At 38.2% G+C, this 18,802-nt stretch overlaps 1 protein-coding gene across 2 annotated transcripts in view; it reads left to right on the top strand.

The window, feature by feature from the left end:
- The window catches only part of BEND6 (BEN domain containing 6), a 78,907-nt gene that overhangs the window by 20,301 nt on the left and 39,804 nt on the right, over positions 1-18,802 (top strand). For both annotated transcript variants that reach the window (XM_090280491.1, XM_090280490.1), the window contains exon 2: positions 6,950-7,166. In XM_090280491.1, coding sequence (XP_090136617.1) covers positions 7,047-7,166 — 120 coding nt within the window. In that variant the 5' untranslated portion in view covers positions 6,950-7,046. The remainder of the gene's footprint in view (positions 1-6,949; positions 7,167-18,802) is intronic.

Here is an 18,802-nt window from a genome sequence, read left to right on the forward strand (position 1 = left end):
TGCCAGGAGAACTAGACTTAGAAATGGAGCCTGGAGATGTGTCTGAATTGCTCAATCTCACGATAAAACTTTAACAGGTGAAGAGTTACTAATTATGGATTAGCTGAGAAAGTGGTTTCTTGAGGTGGAATCTATTTCTGGTGAAGATGCTGTGAAGGTTTGTTGAAATGAAAACAAAGGATTTTGAATATTATGTAAACTTAGTTGATAGAGCAGCAGCTGGGTTTGACAGGATTCACTCCAATTTTGAAAGAAGTTCTCTTGTGGGTAAAATGCAACCAAACAGCATCACATGCTACAGAGAAATCCTTTGTGGAAAGACTAATCAGTAGATGCAGCAAACTTCCTTGGTGTCTTATTTTAAGAAATTGCCACAGCCTTTAGCAGCCACCACCCTAATCAGTCAGCAGCCGTCAACATGGGGGCAAGACTTTCCTCCAGCAAAAAGATTATGAATTGCTGATGGCTCAGATGATGGTTAGCATTTTTTTAGCAATGAAGTATTTTTAAACTAAGGTATATACACTGTTATTTAGACAGATTGCTATTGTGTACTTAATAAACTGCAGTATAATGTGAACATAGCTATTATATGCACTGGGAAACCAAAAAAAGTTTGTGTGACTCACTTTATTGTGCTATTGACTATGTTTTGATGGTCTGGAATGGCACCCACAATATCGCTGAGGTATGCCATACATTTACTGTGTAATTGAGGAGATTCCATTGAACTTTTACTTGGAAGTTTTGTAATATAATGGCACACTAAATAGAAAGTAAAAGAATTTAATAGAATTCTGTAAAAGTCTACTAAGAGATGAATATGTTCAATTAAAATGATAAGTTCATATTAGTAGGTATAGGCTTCCCTGGAGATAATTATACAATATTGTGAATATACTAAAATTCCACTAAACATAAACTTGAAATAGCTAAAATGGTGGGTTTTATGCTATGTGAATTCTATTGAGATAAGAAAATTATAAGTTCATGGATTAATATCAGTATATGGCAGTACCTATCAATGTAAAAGACATTTTCAAAAATGACATACAGAAAATCTCATTACAGGTAAGCATTAACCAATGAGCATTTGCAATTGACATTGATGGTAGAAAACACTTTGGGCCCAAATTAAACAAGATGTTATTTTTTTAATTCCATTCTCATTAGTAGATCTGTATTACAAAACAATATATGTACTCAATTGTTATTAGTATATATTCAGTTTTATAAATAAAATCTTTGTGAAAATGTGTTCTTTCTCGCTATGTACCTACATAATATCCTTGATTTTGCCTCTTGGCCCACAAAGCCTAAATATTTACTATCTGACCCTTAGAGAAAATGTTTGTTTACCTTGCCTTGGGTAAATAGACTAATGATATTTACTAAAAGTGGAGTTTCCATTTATGGAATGCTCTTAATTGCATATTCCTGATTCAGGATTACTTAGAGAAAATATACCTAGAACCTATGGACTGATAAATTCCTAGACTCTGAGGTATAAAATGGAGATGTGTCACAACTTAAACACTCCCCACTGTGTGAGGTGACCCCAAACCTCATTTAGAAATTTCACCTGTTATTCTAGACCACACACTCTGGATTGTGTGAGAAGGAAGGACCTACAAGCCAACATGATCAAGTAGGATATCTTAGACCTCTCCCTGCTATGCCTGTGCCTCTTCATTGCTTGTGTCTTTGAAATTACTAATAAAGCTCTGATATTTGTGAATCAGTCCTCTGTGTTTGCCCAAATACTTTTTATGTATTTGAAAACCTAAAGTAACTTTTCAAAGAATCATAATAAACAATTATGGCAAGACCATCTTAAATATTATCTTATGATTGGGGTAGAAAATAATGAATTTCTCTTAAAATAGTTAAAAATTATATTTTTCAATATAATTACATAGTGTGATTTGGTAAGAAGCATGTGTTACCTACTGCTCAACAGTACTCATACTTTTTTTTATTTTTAAGATTTTATTTTATTTTTAAAGTATATTTTATTGATTATGCTGTTATACTTGTCCCAATGTTTTTTCCTTTGACCCCCAAAACCTGATATCCTCCTTCCAGCCAGCACTATCCCCCCCACTTAGTTTATGTCCTTAGATTGGGCATATAAATTCTTTGGCTTCACCCTTTCCTATGCTGTTCTTAATGTCCTCCTGTCTGTTTTGTACCAACCAATTATGCTTCTTAATCCCTGAACCTCTTCCCCATTTCTCCCCTTTCCCCTCCCAGTTGATAACCCTCCAAATAATTCCCATACCTATGATTCTGTCCCTGTTCTAGTTGTTTGATTAATTGATATTTTTGTTTTTGTTCTTTTTGTGTGTGTTTTATTGATTATGCTGTTACAGTTGTCCCAATTTCTTTTCCCTTTGCTCCCCTCCACCCAGCAACCCCCCTCCCTCCAGCAGTCCCCAACCTTAGTCCATGTCCATGGACTGTGCATAAAGCTCTTCTCAACATCTCCCTGTCTATTCCCCACCCTCCTACCATGCTTCTTACTTCCTGCACTATTTCCCTCCCTCTCCCTCTTCCCCCTCCCTGCTGCCCTCCCCTCACATGCTCCCCATACCTATGATTCTGTTCCCATTCTAGTGGTCTGCTTAGTTTACCTTTGTTCCATTCCCTAGCTTCTGTTGTTGATAGTTATGATACTGTTTTCATTTTAATGTTTATAGTTTTGATATCCTTTTTCTTAAATAAGTCCCTTTAACATTTCATATAATAATGGCTTGGTGATGATGAACTCCTTCAGCTTTACTTTGTCTGGGAAGTACTTTATCTGCCCTTCCATTCTGAATGATATCTTTGCTGGATAGAGTAATCTTGGTTGTAGGGCCTTGCTTTTCATCACTTTGAATATTTCCTGCCAATTCCTTCTTGCCTGCAAAGTGTCTTTTGAGAAATCAGCTGACAGTCTTATAGGTATTCCTTTGTAAGTAATTCTCTTCTCTCTTGTTGCTTTTAAGATTCTCTTTATCCTTAACCTTTGGCATTTTGATTATGGTCTTGGTGTGGTCCTCCCTGGATCTAGTTTGTTTAGAACTCTCTGTGCTTCCTGGACCTGTATGTCCATTTCCTTCCTCAAATTAGGGAAGTTTTCCTTCATTATTTTTTCACATATTTTTTCAATTTTTTGCTCTCCCTCTTCACCTTCTGGCAACCCTATGATTCAGATGTTGGCATGTTCATAGCAGTCCCAGAGGTTTCTAAGCCTCTCCTCATTTTTTAAAATTCTCATTTCCTTTTTCCGTACTGGTTGACTGTTTGTTTCTTCATTATCTTCCAATTTGTTGATTTGAACCCTGGTTTCCTTCCCTTCACCACTTGTTTCATATGGATTTTCCTTCATTTGAACCAGGATAGCCTTCATTCTTTCCCTCTCCTGCTTAATCTTTGTTGTCAGAGTTGTGAGCATCCTAATCACCAACGCCTTAAACTGTGCTTCTGTTAAGCTATCTCCTCATCCATTAGGCGTGCTATCTGCTCATTGCTTAGTTGTGCCATTGCGACCTTGATCTGCCCCCGCTTCTGGGCCGTACTTCTCTGTCTCCTCAACTTTCTGTGTTTGCCTCTGTGATTTGGGCTAGGGCTGTTACACCTCTTACATTATAGGGGGCAGAGCCTTAGGTATTCATTAGTGCTGGCGACCAGTTCACCACATTTTGGCGCTGTATGTTGGGGAGGAGTCTGAGAGGGAAAAGTGCTTGTTGCCACAGCTTTTCCAGCACTTCTTCCCCTTTCGGTACTAAGCAAGATGCCTCTTTTTTGAGACTGGCAGCTTCTTCCTCCGCCCCTGCCCCCCACTTGCTTTCACAGTCAGAAGTAATGCTGCTCTATTTTCCCAGGCTTTGAAACTGCAACCTGTTGGTCTAGTTTGGGGCTCGAATTATTTCTCGGGTGTAATCAGTATGACTGTGTTTTTTTGTCAGGGCTGCTGGTAGCTGCACTTGCTCTCCACTCTCCCACAAGCCGCATGGCGTCTAGCCATGCTGCCAAGAAGCACCGCCCCTGCAGCTGCAGCTCCTCTCCTCTTTCCTTCTCTCCGTCCCAGCTCCGTCCCTCCTACCTTTCTGGTTGATTATTTCTTCTTTATTTCTCTCAGTTCCTGCTTTTCATGACTTTGAATATTTCTTGCCACTCCCTTCTAGCCTGCAAAGTGTCTTTTGAGAAATCAGCTGACAGTCTTATAGGAACTCCCCTGTAGGTAACTAACTTATTTTCTCTTGCTGTTTTTAAGATGCTCTCTCTATCTTGAACCTTTGGCAATTTAATTGTGATGTGTCTTGGTGTGGTCCTCTTTGGATACAGCTTCTTTGGGACTTTCTGTGCTTCCTGGACTTGTATGTCTATTTCCTTCACCAAGTTAGGGAAGTTTTCCTGCATTAATTTTTCAAATAAGTTTTCAATTTCCTGCTCCTCCTCTTCTTCCAGTACCCCTATAGTTTGGATGTTGATATGTTTAAAGTTGTCCCAGAGGTTCCTAATCCTCTCCTCATTTTTTAAAATTCTTGTTATTTCTTTCTGTTTCGGGTGAATGTTTATTTCTTCCTTTTGTTCCAAATCATTGATTTGAATCCTGGCTTCCTTCCCATCACTGTTGGTTCCCTATGTATTTTTCTTTATTTCACCTTGTATAACCTTCACTTCTTCCTTTATTTTTTGTGGCCATACTCAATCATTTCTTTGAGCATCCTGATCACCAGTATTTTGAACTCTACATCTGATAGGTTGGCTAACTCCATTTTATTTAGTACCTTTCTGGGGTTTTGTTATGTTTTTTCATTTGGGCCATGTTTCTTTTTTTTTTTTTTCCACCGCGTCATCTCTAGGGCCATGTTTCTTTGTCTCCTCAATTTGGCAGCCTCCCTGTGTTTGTTCTGTGTATTAGGTGGAGCTGCTTTGCCTCCGTGTTTTGGTAGTATGGCCTAATGTAATAGGTGTCCTTTAGGAACCAGTGGCACAGCTTCCTCTATCACCCATGCTGGGTACTTGAGGTGCACCCTTCATGTGGGCTGAGTACACCCTCCTCTTATAGTTGAGCCTTGGTTGCTGTTGTCAGATGAATGGGAAGGATTTAGCCAGGCCAGTTAGCTGCAAGGGCTGGTTATGACCACTGACTACCAAGATTGACCCTCCATAGAGGATCAGCTATGCAGGCTCAGGGTTGTTGTGCTCCGACATGTCCTGTAGTTGCCGACTGGGTACACTGGACTAGGGTTTCCTGGGTGGTGCAGGCCAAGGTCAGCTCTCACCTGTGTTTTGCTCAAGGCACCCTGCCTGAGCTATAAAACAATCTGAGATGGCTGCTACTTGTGCTGGGCTTGGAGATTCCCAGTGGAAACCAAGCTGTGAATCTAAGCTGTCTGCTGGTACAGCCTGGAGCTCACTGAGGCCAGCTGTTGCTTGTTTGATAGGATTTAGGAAGTTGTGAAGCTTGAGCCAAGACCAGCCATTCATATGGCAAAGGAGCTTGTGTGGGCCCATAAGTAGGGTGGGGCAGCATCTCTAGAGATCTCCAAAGCAGGTCAAACAGTGTTAGCCAGGTTGATGGAGTCTCAGATATGGCACCAGCTTGCTGGCTCTGTGGAGGGAGAGTATAGAAAAGAGACAGTGGCCTCTGCTGGCCTTTGACACCAGATACTTTAGTTTCTCCTGTATGCCACTGATAACATTCAAGCTGCTACCCCAGTGCTGGGGCTCTGAGGGAGTGAGTCTGAGTCCGTGAGTTTGTGTCTGGATTTTTAAAAATAAATTGCTTGGGGCTCCAGAAGTTTCACCAACTCAATTCTCACCAGTTTTTCCAGCCAGAAGTTGTGGAGACTATTTCTCCTGGCACTGGAACCCTTGCCTGGTGGGCCTAGTATGGGGCTGGCACTCCTCACTCCTGAGATATCCCTCCCAAATTTTTATCCACCACACATGGGTGAGAGACCAGCCTGTTTGTGTCTGTGCCACTCCTAGCCATCTCAATTGGTGTGGTTTTTTAAATTCCATAGTTGTCAGACTTGCATTTAACTTGGTTTATGATGGTTCTGAGTGATGGTTGTTCTGTATTTTAGTTGTAATTTTGATGTGGTTGTGCAAAGAGGTGAGCCACAAATGCCTACCTGGCCATCTTGACCAGCTCTCCAGTCCTCATATGTCTTGAGATCTCTCTAAGCTCATTCCCTTCTGTAATATTTTATTATGTATAATAAAATATATTCTCATGAAAACAAACCAGTATATGCAAGTAATAAGGATGCTAAGACCAAATGTGCTCCATCATCTGTAGCAAAAGTTAAATTTGGTCATTTCAACCTGATGTGACCTAAGAACTATCATCTGCTTTATTAGGTTTTGAAAAATGATTATTCCTTAACATTTTTATAACATGTGTTGTCTTTAAGATGTTTTCCCCCATTGTTTATGGTACAATTCTTTAGTTTATACCAAGGAACACTTTCCATTTCAAAACTTCAGAGTTTTCAGGAAAAAAACAAACAAACTTCTGAGCAGTCCTATGGATCTACCTTAGAATAGTTTGGTTCTAATGAGATCTGCTATTATTAATGTCTTTTTCCTAAAGATGTAAAACTTCAGTCCTCTGAAATATTTTTGATCAATTTATAACATTCTACTTTGTTTTGTAGACTCCTCATAACTGATTGACAAGAAAAACTTGTAAATATGAAAATTTTTTAAATGATTTGATTTTATAAGTGACAACTCACTGCATATCACATCATAGAAACATGACATCGTCATGATGGTGATGGTGAGTTTGAAATATTTGAATCAAATGAAAATGTGTACTAAATTGGTCAATGGTAAAAGAACAATAGGAAACACCTGGTAAAAGTAGTTAACTTGAGTGACTAATGCCATTATGAAACATAGATTTGTAAATACATTATGTATCATTTCATTTGTTTTTGTTTTTAAGGAAGAACATTAACTTTGGCGCTACATCTGGAATAGCATCATCTACATGGACATTCCCTCCTACAATTTCAGAAAACCTTTGGTAACTAATTGATAAAATGCAGACGATCCTACAAACAGATGAAGTTACCAATACCGAAGCTCTTAGAAAAGGAAAGAGAAAAAGGACAGAGACAATGGATTCAGAGAATGCAAATAGTGACATGGATAAAGGACAGGTTGGTGTTCTGTTACTTTGATCTAATTATATTATCTAGCTCTAAAACAATTCCGTAATTCTCATAATTTATTAGTACTTTCCCTTGTTCTATTAACTTATTCTTTCCTTTAATTTTTTATTCAACCAGGGAATAAAATTGCAGGTTCTCTTTTTAATGTTTAACAAGTTGAATTAGTAACATACTCAAAGACATTTTACCTGCTTCCATTTAAAAATGGCCAATTTTACCATTGTTCACTTTCCTTGATACTCTGCAAAATTAAAACTCAGAAAACTGTCAGAAAATATATTTCCATTTCAAAATACATTGAAGAAATTGAAATACCGCTTCTTTAACATTTACTGTTTTCTTTCTTTTTTTTTTTTCTTTCTTTCTTTCTTTCTTTCTTTCTTTCTTTCTTCCTTTCTTTTCTTTTCTTTCGTTCACTACATTTTGTAGCTATCTTCATCACTGGTTTGGTCAGGGCATCTTTCCTATTTTTATTTATTCATTGATTTCTTTCTGAGCTGAATTCTCACTCCCATTCTTCTCCTACACCTTGAACAACCTATCGGTGTGTTTATTTTATATCTTTTTGTCTTTGTAATACAGATATGTGCATATGTCTCTGTAATACATGTAGTACTTTATGTATGCTTAACTAATTATTAAATTACATACTATACATTCTCATGGTCTAAAATATTTTTAGTCTTTCAGGGATGGGTCAGAATGGTCCAGCATTTGACATCTTGTCTTAGGCTGTATCATATAATACAACCTCTTTAAAAACTAGGTTGTTCTGAACCCCTGGTAATAGAATTACTGACCTTTATACAAAGAAGGTTAGGAAGCACCAAAATCCACACCTGGAGTGTGCCCAGGCAAATTATAAGGAAAGACTTTATGCTATAAGACCTAAAGTTCTTAGGAGGTCTTCTAAAATGAGAAAGTACGATAGCAGTACCTATGATGGTCCTATATGTGCGATATGTCTGTGACAGGATCATGTGCTTTTTTGATAGAAGGCACAAACACAGAATCAGAAAGCTAAATTAAAAATAAAGCTTTGGGGGGACTTCCGGTCAAGATGGAGTTTTGCAGGTAGACACACTTCACCTCATCGCACAACCACAAGAAGAATTACAACTAACCTCAAAACAAAAATACCCAAAACTGCCAGAAAATCAAACTGTATGGAAGTTCTGACAACCAATGATTTAAAGAAGCTATATTCATCCATACAGGTAGGAGGGACAGAGAAGTGGAGTCAAGGCAGAGAGGATGCAGTGTGGTGCAGAGAGGCAGCGCCAATGGTGGCAGAACAGGCGGTTCCACATTCATGTGTGGCAGATAAAAATTGGGAGGGATACCTTGGGAGCAGGCCATCCCAGCCCCAGGCCAGACCACACATCCCAGGGTTCTGGTGCTGGGAAGATAAAGCCTCATAACTCTGGCTATAAAAACCATTGGGGATTGGTACAGCAGAAAAAATTGCCAGTATCTCAGGAAACTTGGTTTAAAGGATCCACACAAGCCCTGGCTGGTGTAGCTGAGTGGACTGAGTGCTGACCTGTGAACCAAGAGTTCACTGGTTCAATTCCCAGTCAGGGCACATGCCTGGGTTGCAGGCCAGGTTCCCAGTTAGGGGCATGTGAGAGGCAACTGATTGATGTATCTCTTGCACATCAATGTTTCTCTTTCTATCTTTCTCCCTTCCTCCCCCTCTCTCTAAAAATAAATAAATAATTTTTTTTAAAAATATAAATGGCCCACACAAGACTTTGAATGTACACAAACCCACCCACTCTGGGAATTTCTGCCAAGGCAACAGCTAGAAGGACACCAGACATATACAGGAAGTGGGTGAAATGACTGGAAGTGCAGTGAATGCCAGACAAACCTTCAGAAGCCAGGCAGTGGCATTGGCCTCTCTCCAACCCACCCCACACACAGAGCCACAAAGCAGTGAAGTGAGTTGCCCTGTCCTGACAAATACCAAAGGTTCCACCCTATACAACTTAGCAGGTGCACTAAGACAGTCAAAAGCAACTCTACCTAATACACAGAAACAAACACAGGGAGGCTGCCAAAAGAGGAGACAAAAAAATATGGCCCAAATGAAAAAAAAAAAAAAAAACAGAACAAAACCCTTGAAAAAGAATTAAACAAAACAGAAATAGCCAGCATATCAGATACAGAGTTCAAAACACTGGTGAACAGGATCCTCAGAGAACTCATTGAGTACATCAAAAGCATAAAGGAAGAAATAAAGGCTACACTAAGTGATATAAAGAATAATCCGGGAGAGGGGGTGGGTTGGGTGGGGGAGAGAAATTAGGGGAAAAGGGGACAACTGTAATTGGAAAACCAAAATTAAAAAATAAACAAATAAATAAATAAATAAATAAATAAATAAAAAAGAATAATCCACAGGGAAAGAACAGTGAAGGGAAGGAAGCCAAGATTCAAATCAACAATTTGGAATATAAGGAAGAAATAAACATTCAACCAGAAAGAAGAAAGAAGAATGTAAAAAAAAAAAAAATGAAAATATAAGAAGACTCTGGGACATCTCCATAAGTGACAACATGCAAATCATAGGGATCCCAGAAGGAGAAGAAGAGCAAGAAATTGAAAACTTATTTGAAAAAATAGTGAAAGTAAACTTCCCTAATTTGATGAAGGAAATAGACACACAAGTCCAGGAAGCACAGAGAGTCCCAAAGAAGCTGTACCCAAAGAGGACCACACCAAGACACATCACAATTAAATTGCCAAAGGTTCAAGATAAAGAGAGAATCTTAAAAGCAGCAAGAGAACAGCAGCTTGTTACCTAACCTACAGGGGAGTTCCTATAAGACTATCAACTGATTTCTCAAAAAAAAATTTGCAGGCAAGAAGGGGCTGGCAAGAATATTCAAAGTGATGTAAAGCAAAACCTACAATCTAGATTACTCTTGAAACTTGAAAAGCAAGTGTTCATGCTGTCATCTACAAGATCCAAAAAGCAGAGACAGGGACTGAATCTTTATGGGTGCTTTATTCAGATGGTTGGTGATCTGAGAAGATGGTGGGTTTGTACCCTAACAGACTGTCTTAAATGCCATTATAAATGAACCCTTTTTATAAGGAGAAGAAAAGTGTAGGTAAGGGGTTTGGAATTCAGGGAAAAGGTTAATCAGATAAAAGCTGCAACATTTTTTCATCTGTGTCCTGGGCAGTGGTCATCCCACCCTGCAGCATAATGGCTCAGATACCATCTTGATTGCTTGCAGTCCTCTGGGGCATAAAGGTGGGACTGCTTATGGTTTTCTGGAATCAAGGTAGGTCATACCTCCAGTTCCTAAAATAAAAGCTTTTACATACATTGATTACTAAGCTTATTAGCTGCTACCTGAAACTAACATTTTCCAACATTTGAATCCCACATCACTGTATCTAGCATGAAATGGTAGCATGGAATGTATCTAGCATTTAGAATGGAAGGACAAATGAAGTGCTCCAAGACAAGGTAAAGCTAAAGGAATTCATCATCACCAAGCCATTATTACATGAAATTTTATAGGAATTTATTTAAGAAAAAGATGAAGATCAAAACTTCAAACATTAAAATGACAACAAACTTACAACTATCAACAACTGAATCTAAAAGAAAAACAAATTAAGCAAACAAGTAGAACAGGAACAAAATCATAGATATAAGAATCATTTGGAGGGTTAGCAGCAGGGAAGGAGAAGGGAGAGGATGGGGGAAAAGGTGCAGGGATTAAGCATAATTGATAGGTAAAAAATACACAGACGTATGTTAAGAATAGTATGGAAATAGAGAAGCCAGAGAACTTATATGCATGATCCACTGACATGAACTAAGGAGGGTGTTGCTAGAGAGAAGGGGAGTATCAGGGGGAGGGGGGCAAAGGGGGAAAAGTTGGGACAACTGTAGGAGCATAATCAATACTTTAAAAATTTACAAAATAAAGGTTTTTGAGTAATAAAAAAATTAAAATGATTTATATAACATATATATTTTAAGGCAAAGTCTCCTCCCATTCCTGGTCTCCCTACTAAGATAACCACATTTATTGCTTTCTTGTTTATCCTTTTGGTGTCTTTTTGTTCAAATAAAGCATATATGAATATAGATTTTCATATTCCCTCTTTTGCACAAAAAAGTAACTTATGAGACCTGCTGCTTTGTACTTTGCTTTGTTTTTTGTGTGAACTTACTTTTCTTTAATTTTATTTTGTTCTTGCTTATCTTATTAGAGCTACTCCAAATTTTCCCCCTTTGCCCTCCTCTGTCCCACCCCATTTCCTGCTCCCACAATCAATCTACACCCCTTTGTCCATTTGCATGGGTCATTCATACATTTCTTTACTACTTCCTTCCCCTTTTTCCCAAATTCTACACCCACCCCCTTTCCTCTGTCTGTTCACTGTTTCCATCTCTGGTTCTGTTTTGCTCATTAGTTTATTTTGTTGATTAGATCCCTCTTATAAGTGATATCATATGGTATTTGTTTTCACCAACTGCCTTATTTTACTTAGCATAGTGGTCTCCACTTCCATCTAGGCTGTCCCAAAGGGCAGGAGTTCCTTCTTTCTTTCTGCTACATAGTATTCCATTGTGTAGATGAAAGAATTTTTTAATCCATTCATCTACTGATGCACACTTAAGGCTGTTTCCAACACTTGGCTATTGTAAATAGTGCTGCTTGTAAACACTGGGGTGCATTAGTTCTTTTGAATTGGTGTTTCGGGATTTTTAGGATATATCCCCAGCAGTGCAACAGCTGGATCAAAAGGCAGTTCCATTTTTAGTTTTCTGAGGAAATTCCATACTGTTACCTCAGTGGCTGTACTAGTCTGCATTCCCACCAACAGTGCACTAGGGCTCCCTTATCTTCACATCCTCTCCAGAACTTGTTATTTGTTGATTTATTAATGATGACCATTCTGACCAGTGTGAGGTGGTATCTCATTGTGGTTTTTATTTGCATCTCTCCGATTGCTAGTGATGCTGAGCATCCTTTCATATGCCTATGGTCCCCTCTGTATGTCCTTCTTGGAGAAGTGTCTGTTCAGGTCCTTTGCCCATTTTTAATTGGATTACTTGTCTTCCTGATGTTGAGTCCTATAAGTTCTTTATATATTTTAGAGATCAAACCTTTGCCTAAGATATCATTGGCAAATATGTTTTCGCATGTGGTTGGTTCTCTTTTCATTTTGCTGATATTTTCTTTAACTCTGCAGAAGCTTTCTAATTTGATGTCCCTTTTGTTTATTTTTTCCTTTATTTCCCTTGCCCTAGAGGATGTATCAACAAAAATATTGCTGGGTGAGATATCTGAAATTTTACTGCCTATGTTTTTCTCTGAGTTCTATGGTATCATGGCTTATGTTTAAGTCTCTTATCCATTTTGAGTTTATTCTGGTGTGTGTTTGTAAGTTGGTGGTCTAGTTCCCTTTTTTTGCATGTACCATTCCAGTTCTCCCAGCACCACAGTTTTTACTCCATTTTATGCTCCCACCCCCTTTGTCAAATTTTAATTGACTATAGTGATGTGAGTCTATTTCTGGGCCCTCTGTTCTATTCCATTGACCTATGTGTCTGTCCTTATGCCAGTACCAGACTGTTTTCATTACAGTGAATTTGTAATATAGTTTTATATCAGGTATTCTGATCCCTCGGGCCCTGGCTGGTTTAGCTCAGTGGATTGAGCGTCGGCCTGCGAGCTAAGTGTCGCTGGTTCGATCTTCCAGTCAGGGCACATCAGAGAAGGAAAACTCTGACTCCAAAAAACCTCCGCTGCCTTGCGGCATACCTCTTATGGGGAAAGGCTAAGGGAGTAAACCCCGACAGAAAATCCGGAGCCGGAGTCCCTAAGGTGGTTTGATGTTGTAGTCAACACCGGCAACTCCTGCGGCGCACCTGAAGCCAAGCTGTATCGACTCCGTCTTTCCCTTGGACCCTTCAGCTGCGAAGAGAGGGGGGGTCTGCTGCATGGGCAACAGCAGACCCTCCATATCAACCTGCCCAGGCTCTGTAGCTTCAGCTCCACTGGAGAGGACACTCCAGCGTCATCGCAAGATGTCGATTCAACACGGGAGGAGACAGATACCGTGTCACTCCCGAGTCGGACTGCACAGCCATTCTCGGCGGTGCAGATAGACACTTAAGAAGCTACACCATCGTCTCTCGAGATGGACGGCTGCCAACGACGATTCTGATCCCTCCTACTTTGTTCTTCTTTTTCAAGATTGCTGAGGCTATTCAGGGTCATCTTTGGTTCCATATAAATTTTTGAAGTATTTGTTCTAAATCTGTGAAATATGTCATTGGTATTTTAATAGGGATTGCATTGAATCTATAGATTGCTTTGGGTAGTATGGACATTTTAATGATGTTAATTCTTCTAACCATGAGCATAGTATATGCTTCCATTTATTGTATCTCCCTTAATTTCTTTCTTCAATGTTCTGTAGTTTTCCAAGTAGAGCTCTTTTACCTCCTTGTTTGTTTATCCCTGGGTACTTTATTTTTCTTGTTGCTATAGTAAATGGGATTTTTTGTTTTTTCCTATTTTTTATTTCTGCTATTTCATTGTTGGTGTACAAAAATGCCTTTGATTTCTGAATATTGACTTTGTGTCCAGCTATTTTACAAAATTCACTTATTAGGTCGAGTCATTTTTTGGTGTACCCTATCATGATTTTCTATGTACCCTTTCATGTTATCTGCAAATAATGACAATTTTACTTCCTTCTTTCCAATTTGGATGCCTTTTATTTCTTTTCTTGTCTAATTGCTGTAGCTAGAACTTCCAATGCTATACTGAATAAAAGTAGTGAAAGCGGACACCCTAGTCTTGTTCCTGATCTTAGGGGGAAATCTTTAAATTTTGCCAGCTGAGTATGATGTTGGCTGTAGGTTTCTTGTATATGACCTTTATTATCTTGAAGTATCCTCCCTCTGTTCCCACTTTGCTGAGTAATTTTATCATAAATGGATGCTGTAATTTATCAGATGCTTTGTTAGCATCTATTAATATGGTCATGTGATTTTTGTCCTTCATTTTGTTTATGTGGCATATTACATTTACTGATTTGCAAATATTATACCATCCTTGCATCCCTGGGATGAATCCCACTTGATCATGTTGTGTGATCTTTTTAATGCATTGCTGGATCCAGTTTGCAAATAATTTGTTGAGAATTTTAGCATCTATGTTTGTCAGCAATATTGGCCTGTATTTTTCTTTCTTTGTTGTGTCTTTACCTGGTTTTGGAATTAGGATAATACTGGCCTCATAAAAAGAGTTTGGTAGTCTTCCCTTTTCTTGAACTTTCTGGAATACTTTTAGAAGGATAGGAGTTAGTTTTCCCTAAATATTTGTAAATTCTCCTGTGAAGCCATTCAGTCCAGGGCTTTTGTTTGCAGGGAGTTTTTGATTACTACTTCAATTTCACTAGTTGTTATCTGTCTATTCAGGCTTTCTTCATCTTCTTGATTCAGTTTTAGCAGATTGTATGTTTCTAGAAATTTGTGCATTTTGTCCAGGTTGTCAAATTTCTTGTCATGTAGTCGTTTGCAGTAATTTCTTACAATCTTTTGTTTTTCTGTGGGATCTTTTATAATTTCTCCTCCTTCATTTCTGATTTTATTTATTTGGGTCCTCTCTCTTTTTTTCTTGATGAGTCTGATTAAAGGCTTTTCAATTTTGTTTATATTTTCAAAGAATCATCTTCTGGATTTATTGATCCCTTGAATTGTTCTTTTAGTCCCCATGTCATTTAAATCTTCTCTGCGCTTGAGTATTTCCTTCCTTTAACTCGCTCTGGGCTTTGTTTGTTGTTGTTCCTCTAGTTCTTGTAGATGTGGGGTTAGGTAGTTTATTGGAGACTTTTCTTACTTTTTTTTTTTTTTTTGGCAGGCCTATGAACTTCCCTCTCAGGAATGCTTTTTCTGTGTCCCATAGGTTTTGGGCTGTTGTGTGTTCATTTTCATTTGTTTCCAGAGAGTTTATTATTTCTTCATTGATCTTATTGTTAACCCATTTATTATTCAATAGCATGTAATTCAGTCTCCATGAATTTGAATATTTTTGAGTTTTTTTCTTGAGATTGGTTTCTAGTGTCAGGCCATTGTGATCTGAGAAGGTTCTCGATATGATTTCAATTTTCTTGAATTTCTTGAGGTTTTTGTGTTCTACCATGTGATCTATCTTTGCAAATGTTAATTGCACATTTAAAAAGAATGTGTATTTTGCTCCTTTGGGGTGAAGGGTTTTGTATATATCAATTAAGTCCATTTGATCTAGAGTGTTGTTCAATGCCACAATATCCTTGTTGATTCTTTGCTTGTAAGATCTGTCCATTGTTGACAATGGAGTGTTAAAATCCCCTACTATGAGTGTCTTGCTGTCGATATCTTTCTTAAAGTCCTCCAAGATTTTTCTTATATATTTGGGTCCTCCTATGTTGGGTGCATGTATGTTTATAAGGGTTCATTTTCTTGATGGATTATAATCTTAAGTATTATGTAGTGTTCTTCTTTGTCTCTTCTCATGGCCTTTGTTTTGAAATTTATTTTGTCTGATACAAGAGTTGCTACCCCTCCTTTTCTTTCATGTCTATTTCTTTGGAATATTTTTTTCCATCCATTTACTTTCAGTCTGTGTAGATCTTTTATTCTAAGGTGGATGTCTTGTAGACAGCATATAAATAGATCATAGTTTCAGCTACCGTATGTCTTTTGACTGGGGCATTTAATCATTTATATGTAAGGTTATTATTGATAGTTGCTTATTCATTTCCATTTTTTCCCTTTGTTCCTGTGTTCCTTCCTCTTTTTCTTCATCTTCTCAAAGCAGCCCCTTTAGCATCTCTTGCAATGCTGGTTTGGTAGAGATGTATTCTTTTAGCCTTCTTTTGTCTGGGAAACTCCTTATTTTGCCTTCCATTTTAAATGAGAGCCTTGCCCGGTGGTATAGTGTTAGTTGCAGGCATTTGCTTTTCATTGCTTGGAATATTTTTTGCCATTCCCCCTTGCTTGTTGTGTTTCTGTTGAGTAATCAGCTGATAGCCTTATTGGAGTTCCCTAGTATGTTACTAGCTGTTTCTCCCTTGCTGCCTTTAAGATTCTCTCTTTGTCTTTAAATTTTGCCATTTAATTACATGGGGGAACACAATTTTCAATTTTCATTGAGTTATATCTGACACTTGTTTTTGACTAACTTTTGGCATCTGAATCTAAAAATGACCCAGTTTTTCAATACGTCAACTTTTTAAGGTACACAATACCCTCCCTTTGTCCCAAAAATCATACAAAATATACATACAAAGGAAAGTAAAGAAAAAATTACCTTAATATATTGCTTTTTTTAGTTATTTTATTTACATAAAAACTATATATTGTTACTATAAGTCAAATTGTGTACAAGTAGTAAAGCTCTGCTACCAAACATACATATTAAGGTATTTTATCTTTTCAAACGACAGGCTAGGAAATGCCAAAATGAGATACTTGAAACAGTCTCCTTCAGTTGGCAACGCTTTAACAAATTGCTTTATGAGACCCAGTTTTATGTCCAGAGGTGGGAATATAATTCATTTCTGTCAACAAGTGGCTCATGTAGAATGTTTGTATCAACAGGTTCGAAGTCAGATCTTGGAGGCCAATTTGATGCCACCCAATGCTTCTCATGAGCTCTGCTGTCCCACATACACAGAGAACAGGGATACTTGGTGTATCCACAGAGAGCAGACTGAATGGCCAGTTGGGGCTGCACCAAATAAATTGCCGTTGTGGAGGAGGACACACTTCAAGCTCTGCTTTGAGCTATCGATGAACAGTCGCCATTCAGTTGCATTCCAGATTGGAAATCCCAATTCCTCCATTAAACCATGTATGTTATGGCAATGCACAAAGCCACCATCACTTTAAAAGTACTGCAGAAATGCACTTTCTCTTGAGCAAAAGTATGATGCCTTCACTCCTTTTTTAAGCAAGTTTTTCTTGTGTAGTGTTGATGCTAGGAGTTCTGAAGCCTTCTTGGGTAGTCCCAAATCTCATGCCAAATCATTCAACTCATGCTGATCAAATCCCTTACAAACTGAGTCATCTTCAATTTCAAAATCTTCATCATTGCTGTCACTTAGTTCTTCACCATACTCCTGTTTTTCGAAAGAGGGTAGTTCAATGAAAACTAGCACTGGGATTTCAGCTGAATGAGGCACTGGGTATATAGCTGATGGTAGACTAAGATACTATATTTTACATTTATTTTTCTTGTTATATCCTGACGTTTTCACTATACAAAAGTAACAGTCACCTGAATGATCTCTGGACTCTCGCCAAACCATAGGTATACCAAATGACAATTTATCATGTGTTCCCTTCATCCACATCTGTAAATTCTTGACACACTGCTTGCACACCTTGTGAGGGGCCCAAGAGTTATCTTGATCACAAAGTTTTACTTTAAAATATGCAAAATAAGCTTGCCTGACAAATGCGCTGATTTTGTCCTTCGACTGGGAATGGTGAAACTGCCACAGATATAACAAAATGAGTCAGGGTTGTTTAGACACTTAGGACAAGAAATAGCAGAGGCAAACATGATCTGAAGGAAAGGAAATAAGTATGTATGTAAATAAAAAAGTAAATATTGCTAACTCCTTGTATACATACAAGAACTCAGACTACACTTCGGAATACAATTCACTATATAGAGCGGCACACAACCTCTCACCACACTGTCTCATGTGTAACCGAATAACCTAGACAAGTATGAACCTGTCGCTGGTCTCCAAGGTTGTCCCTCACTACTCCCCACTCGAGGGAGGTTTGCTCTCAGCCAATAGGAGAGCACTAGTGCTTCCCTAGATCCAGGTTTGATCCAGCCTAGAGTAGACACATTAAGATAAGCTGTACAGAAAAAAATCTTGACGAGATAGAAGAAAACTAACTGCAGTTTTGAGATCAGCATGCCTATTTAAGTCTAAAACAGCTGAAAAATTGAACTCAACAGCAATTATATTAAAAATTGTTCCCCTGTGTTATGATATGTCTTGGAGTGGGCCTCTTTCCATTCATCTTGATTAGGAACCTCTTTGATTTTTGGACATGCATAACTTTTTCTTTCATCATGTTTGGGAAGTTTTTTGTCATTACTTTTTCAAACAGGTTTTCTATCCCTTGCTTCTCTTTCTCTCCTAGTATCTCTATGAAATGGATATTATTATATTTTATGTTGTCCTGCAGCTCCCTTAAACCCTTTTTGCTATTTTTGAGTCTTTGCTATGTCTGGGAATTTTTTCCTACCTTATTCTCCAGCTCACTGATCTGTTCTCTGCTTTATCTAGCCTGCTTTTCACTCCTCCTATTGTATTCTTCATTTCAGATATTGTTATTCTTCATTTCCTTCTGGTTCTTATTGATAGTTTATATGTCCTTTTTCATGCTGTTATTGTTCACAGTAAGTTCTTTGTAACTTCCTTGGGGTTCTTTGTAGTTCTCACTGAGCTCCATAAGGATCCTTATAACCATTATTTTCAACTCAATCTCTGATAGTTTGCTTGCCTCTCTTTTATTTAGCACTCTTTCTGGGGATTCCTCCTTTCCTTTTGATCGGGAGTTGTTTCTTTGT

The sequence above is a fragment of the Furipterus horrens genome, unplaced genomic scaffold, assembly GCF_987537825.1.
Source record: "Furipterus horrens unplaced genomic scaffold, mFurHor1.1.pri manual_scaffold_6, whole genome shotgun sequence".
NCBI lineage: Eukaryota > Metazoa > Chordata > Mammalia > Chiroptera > Furipteridae > Furipterus > Furipterus horrens.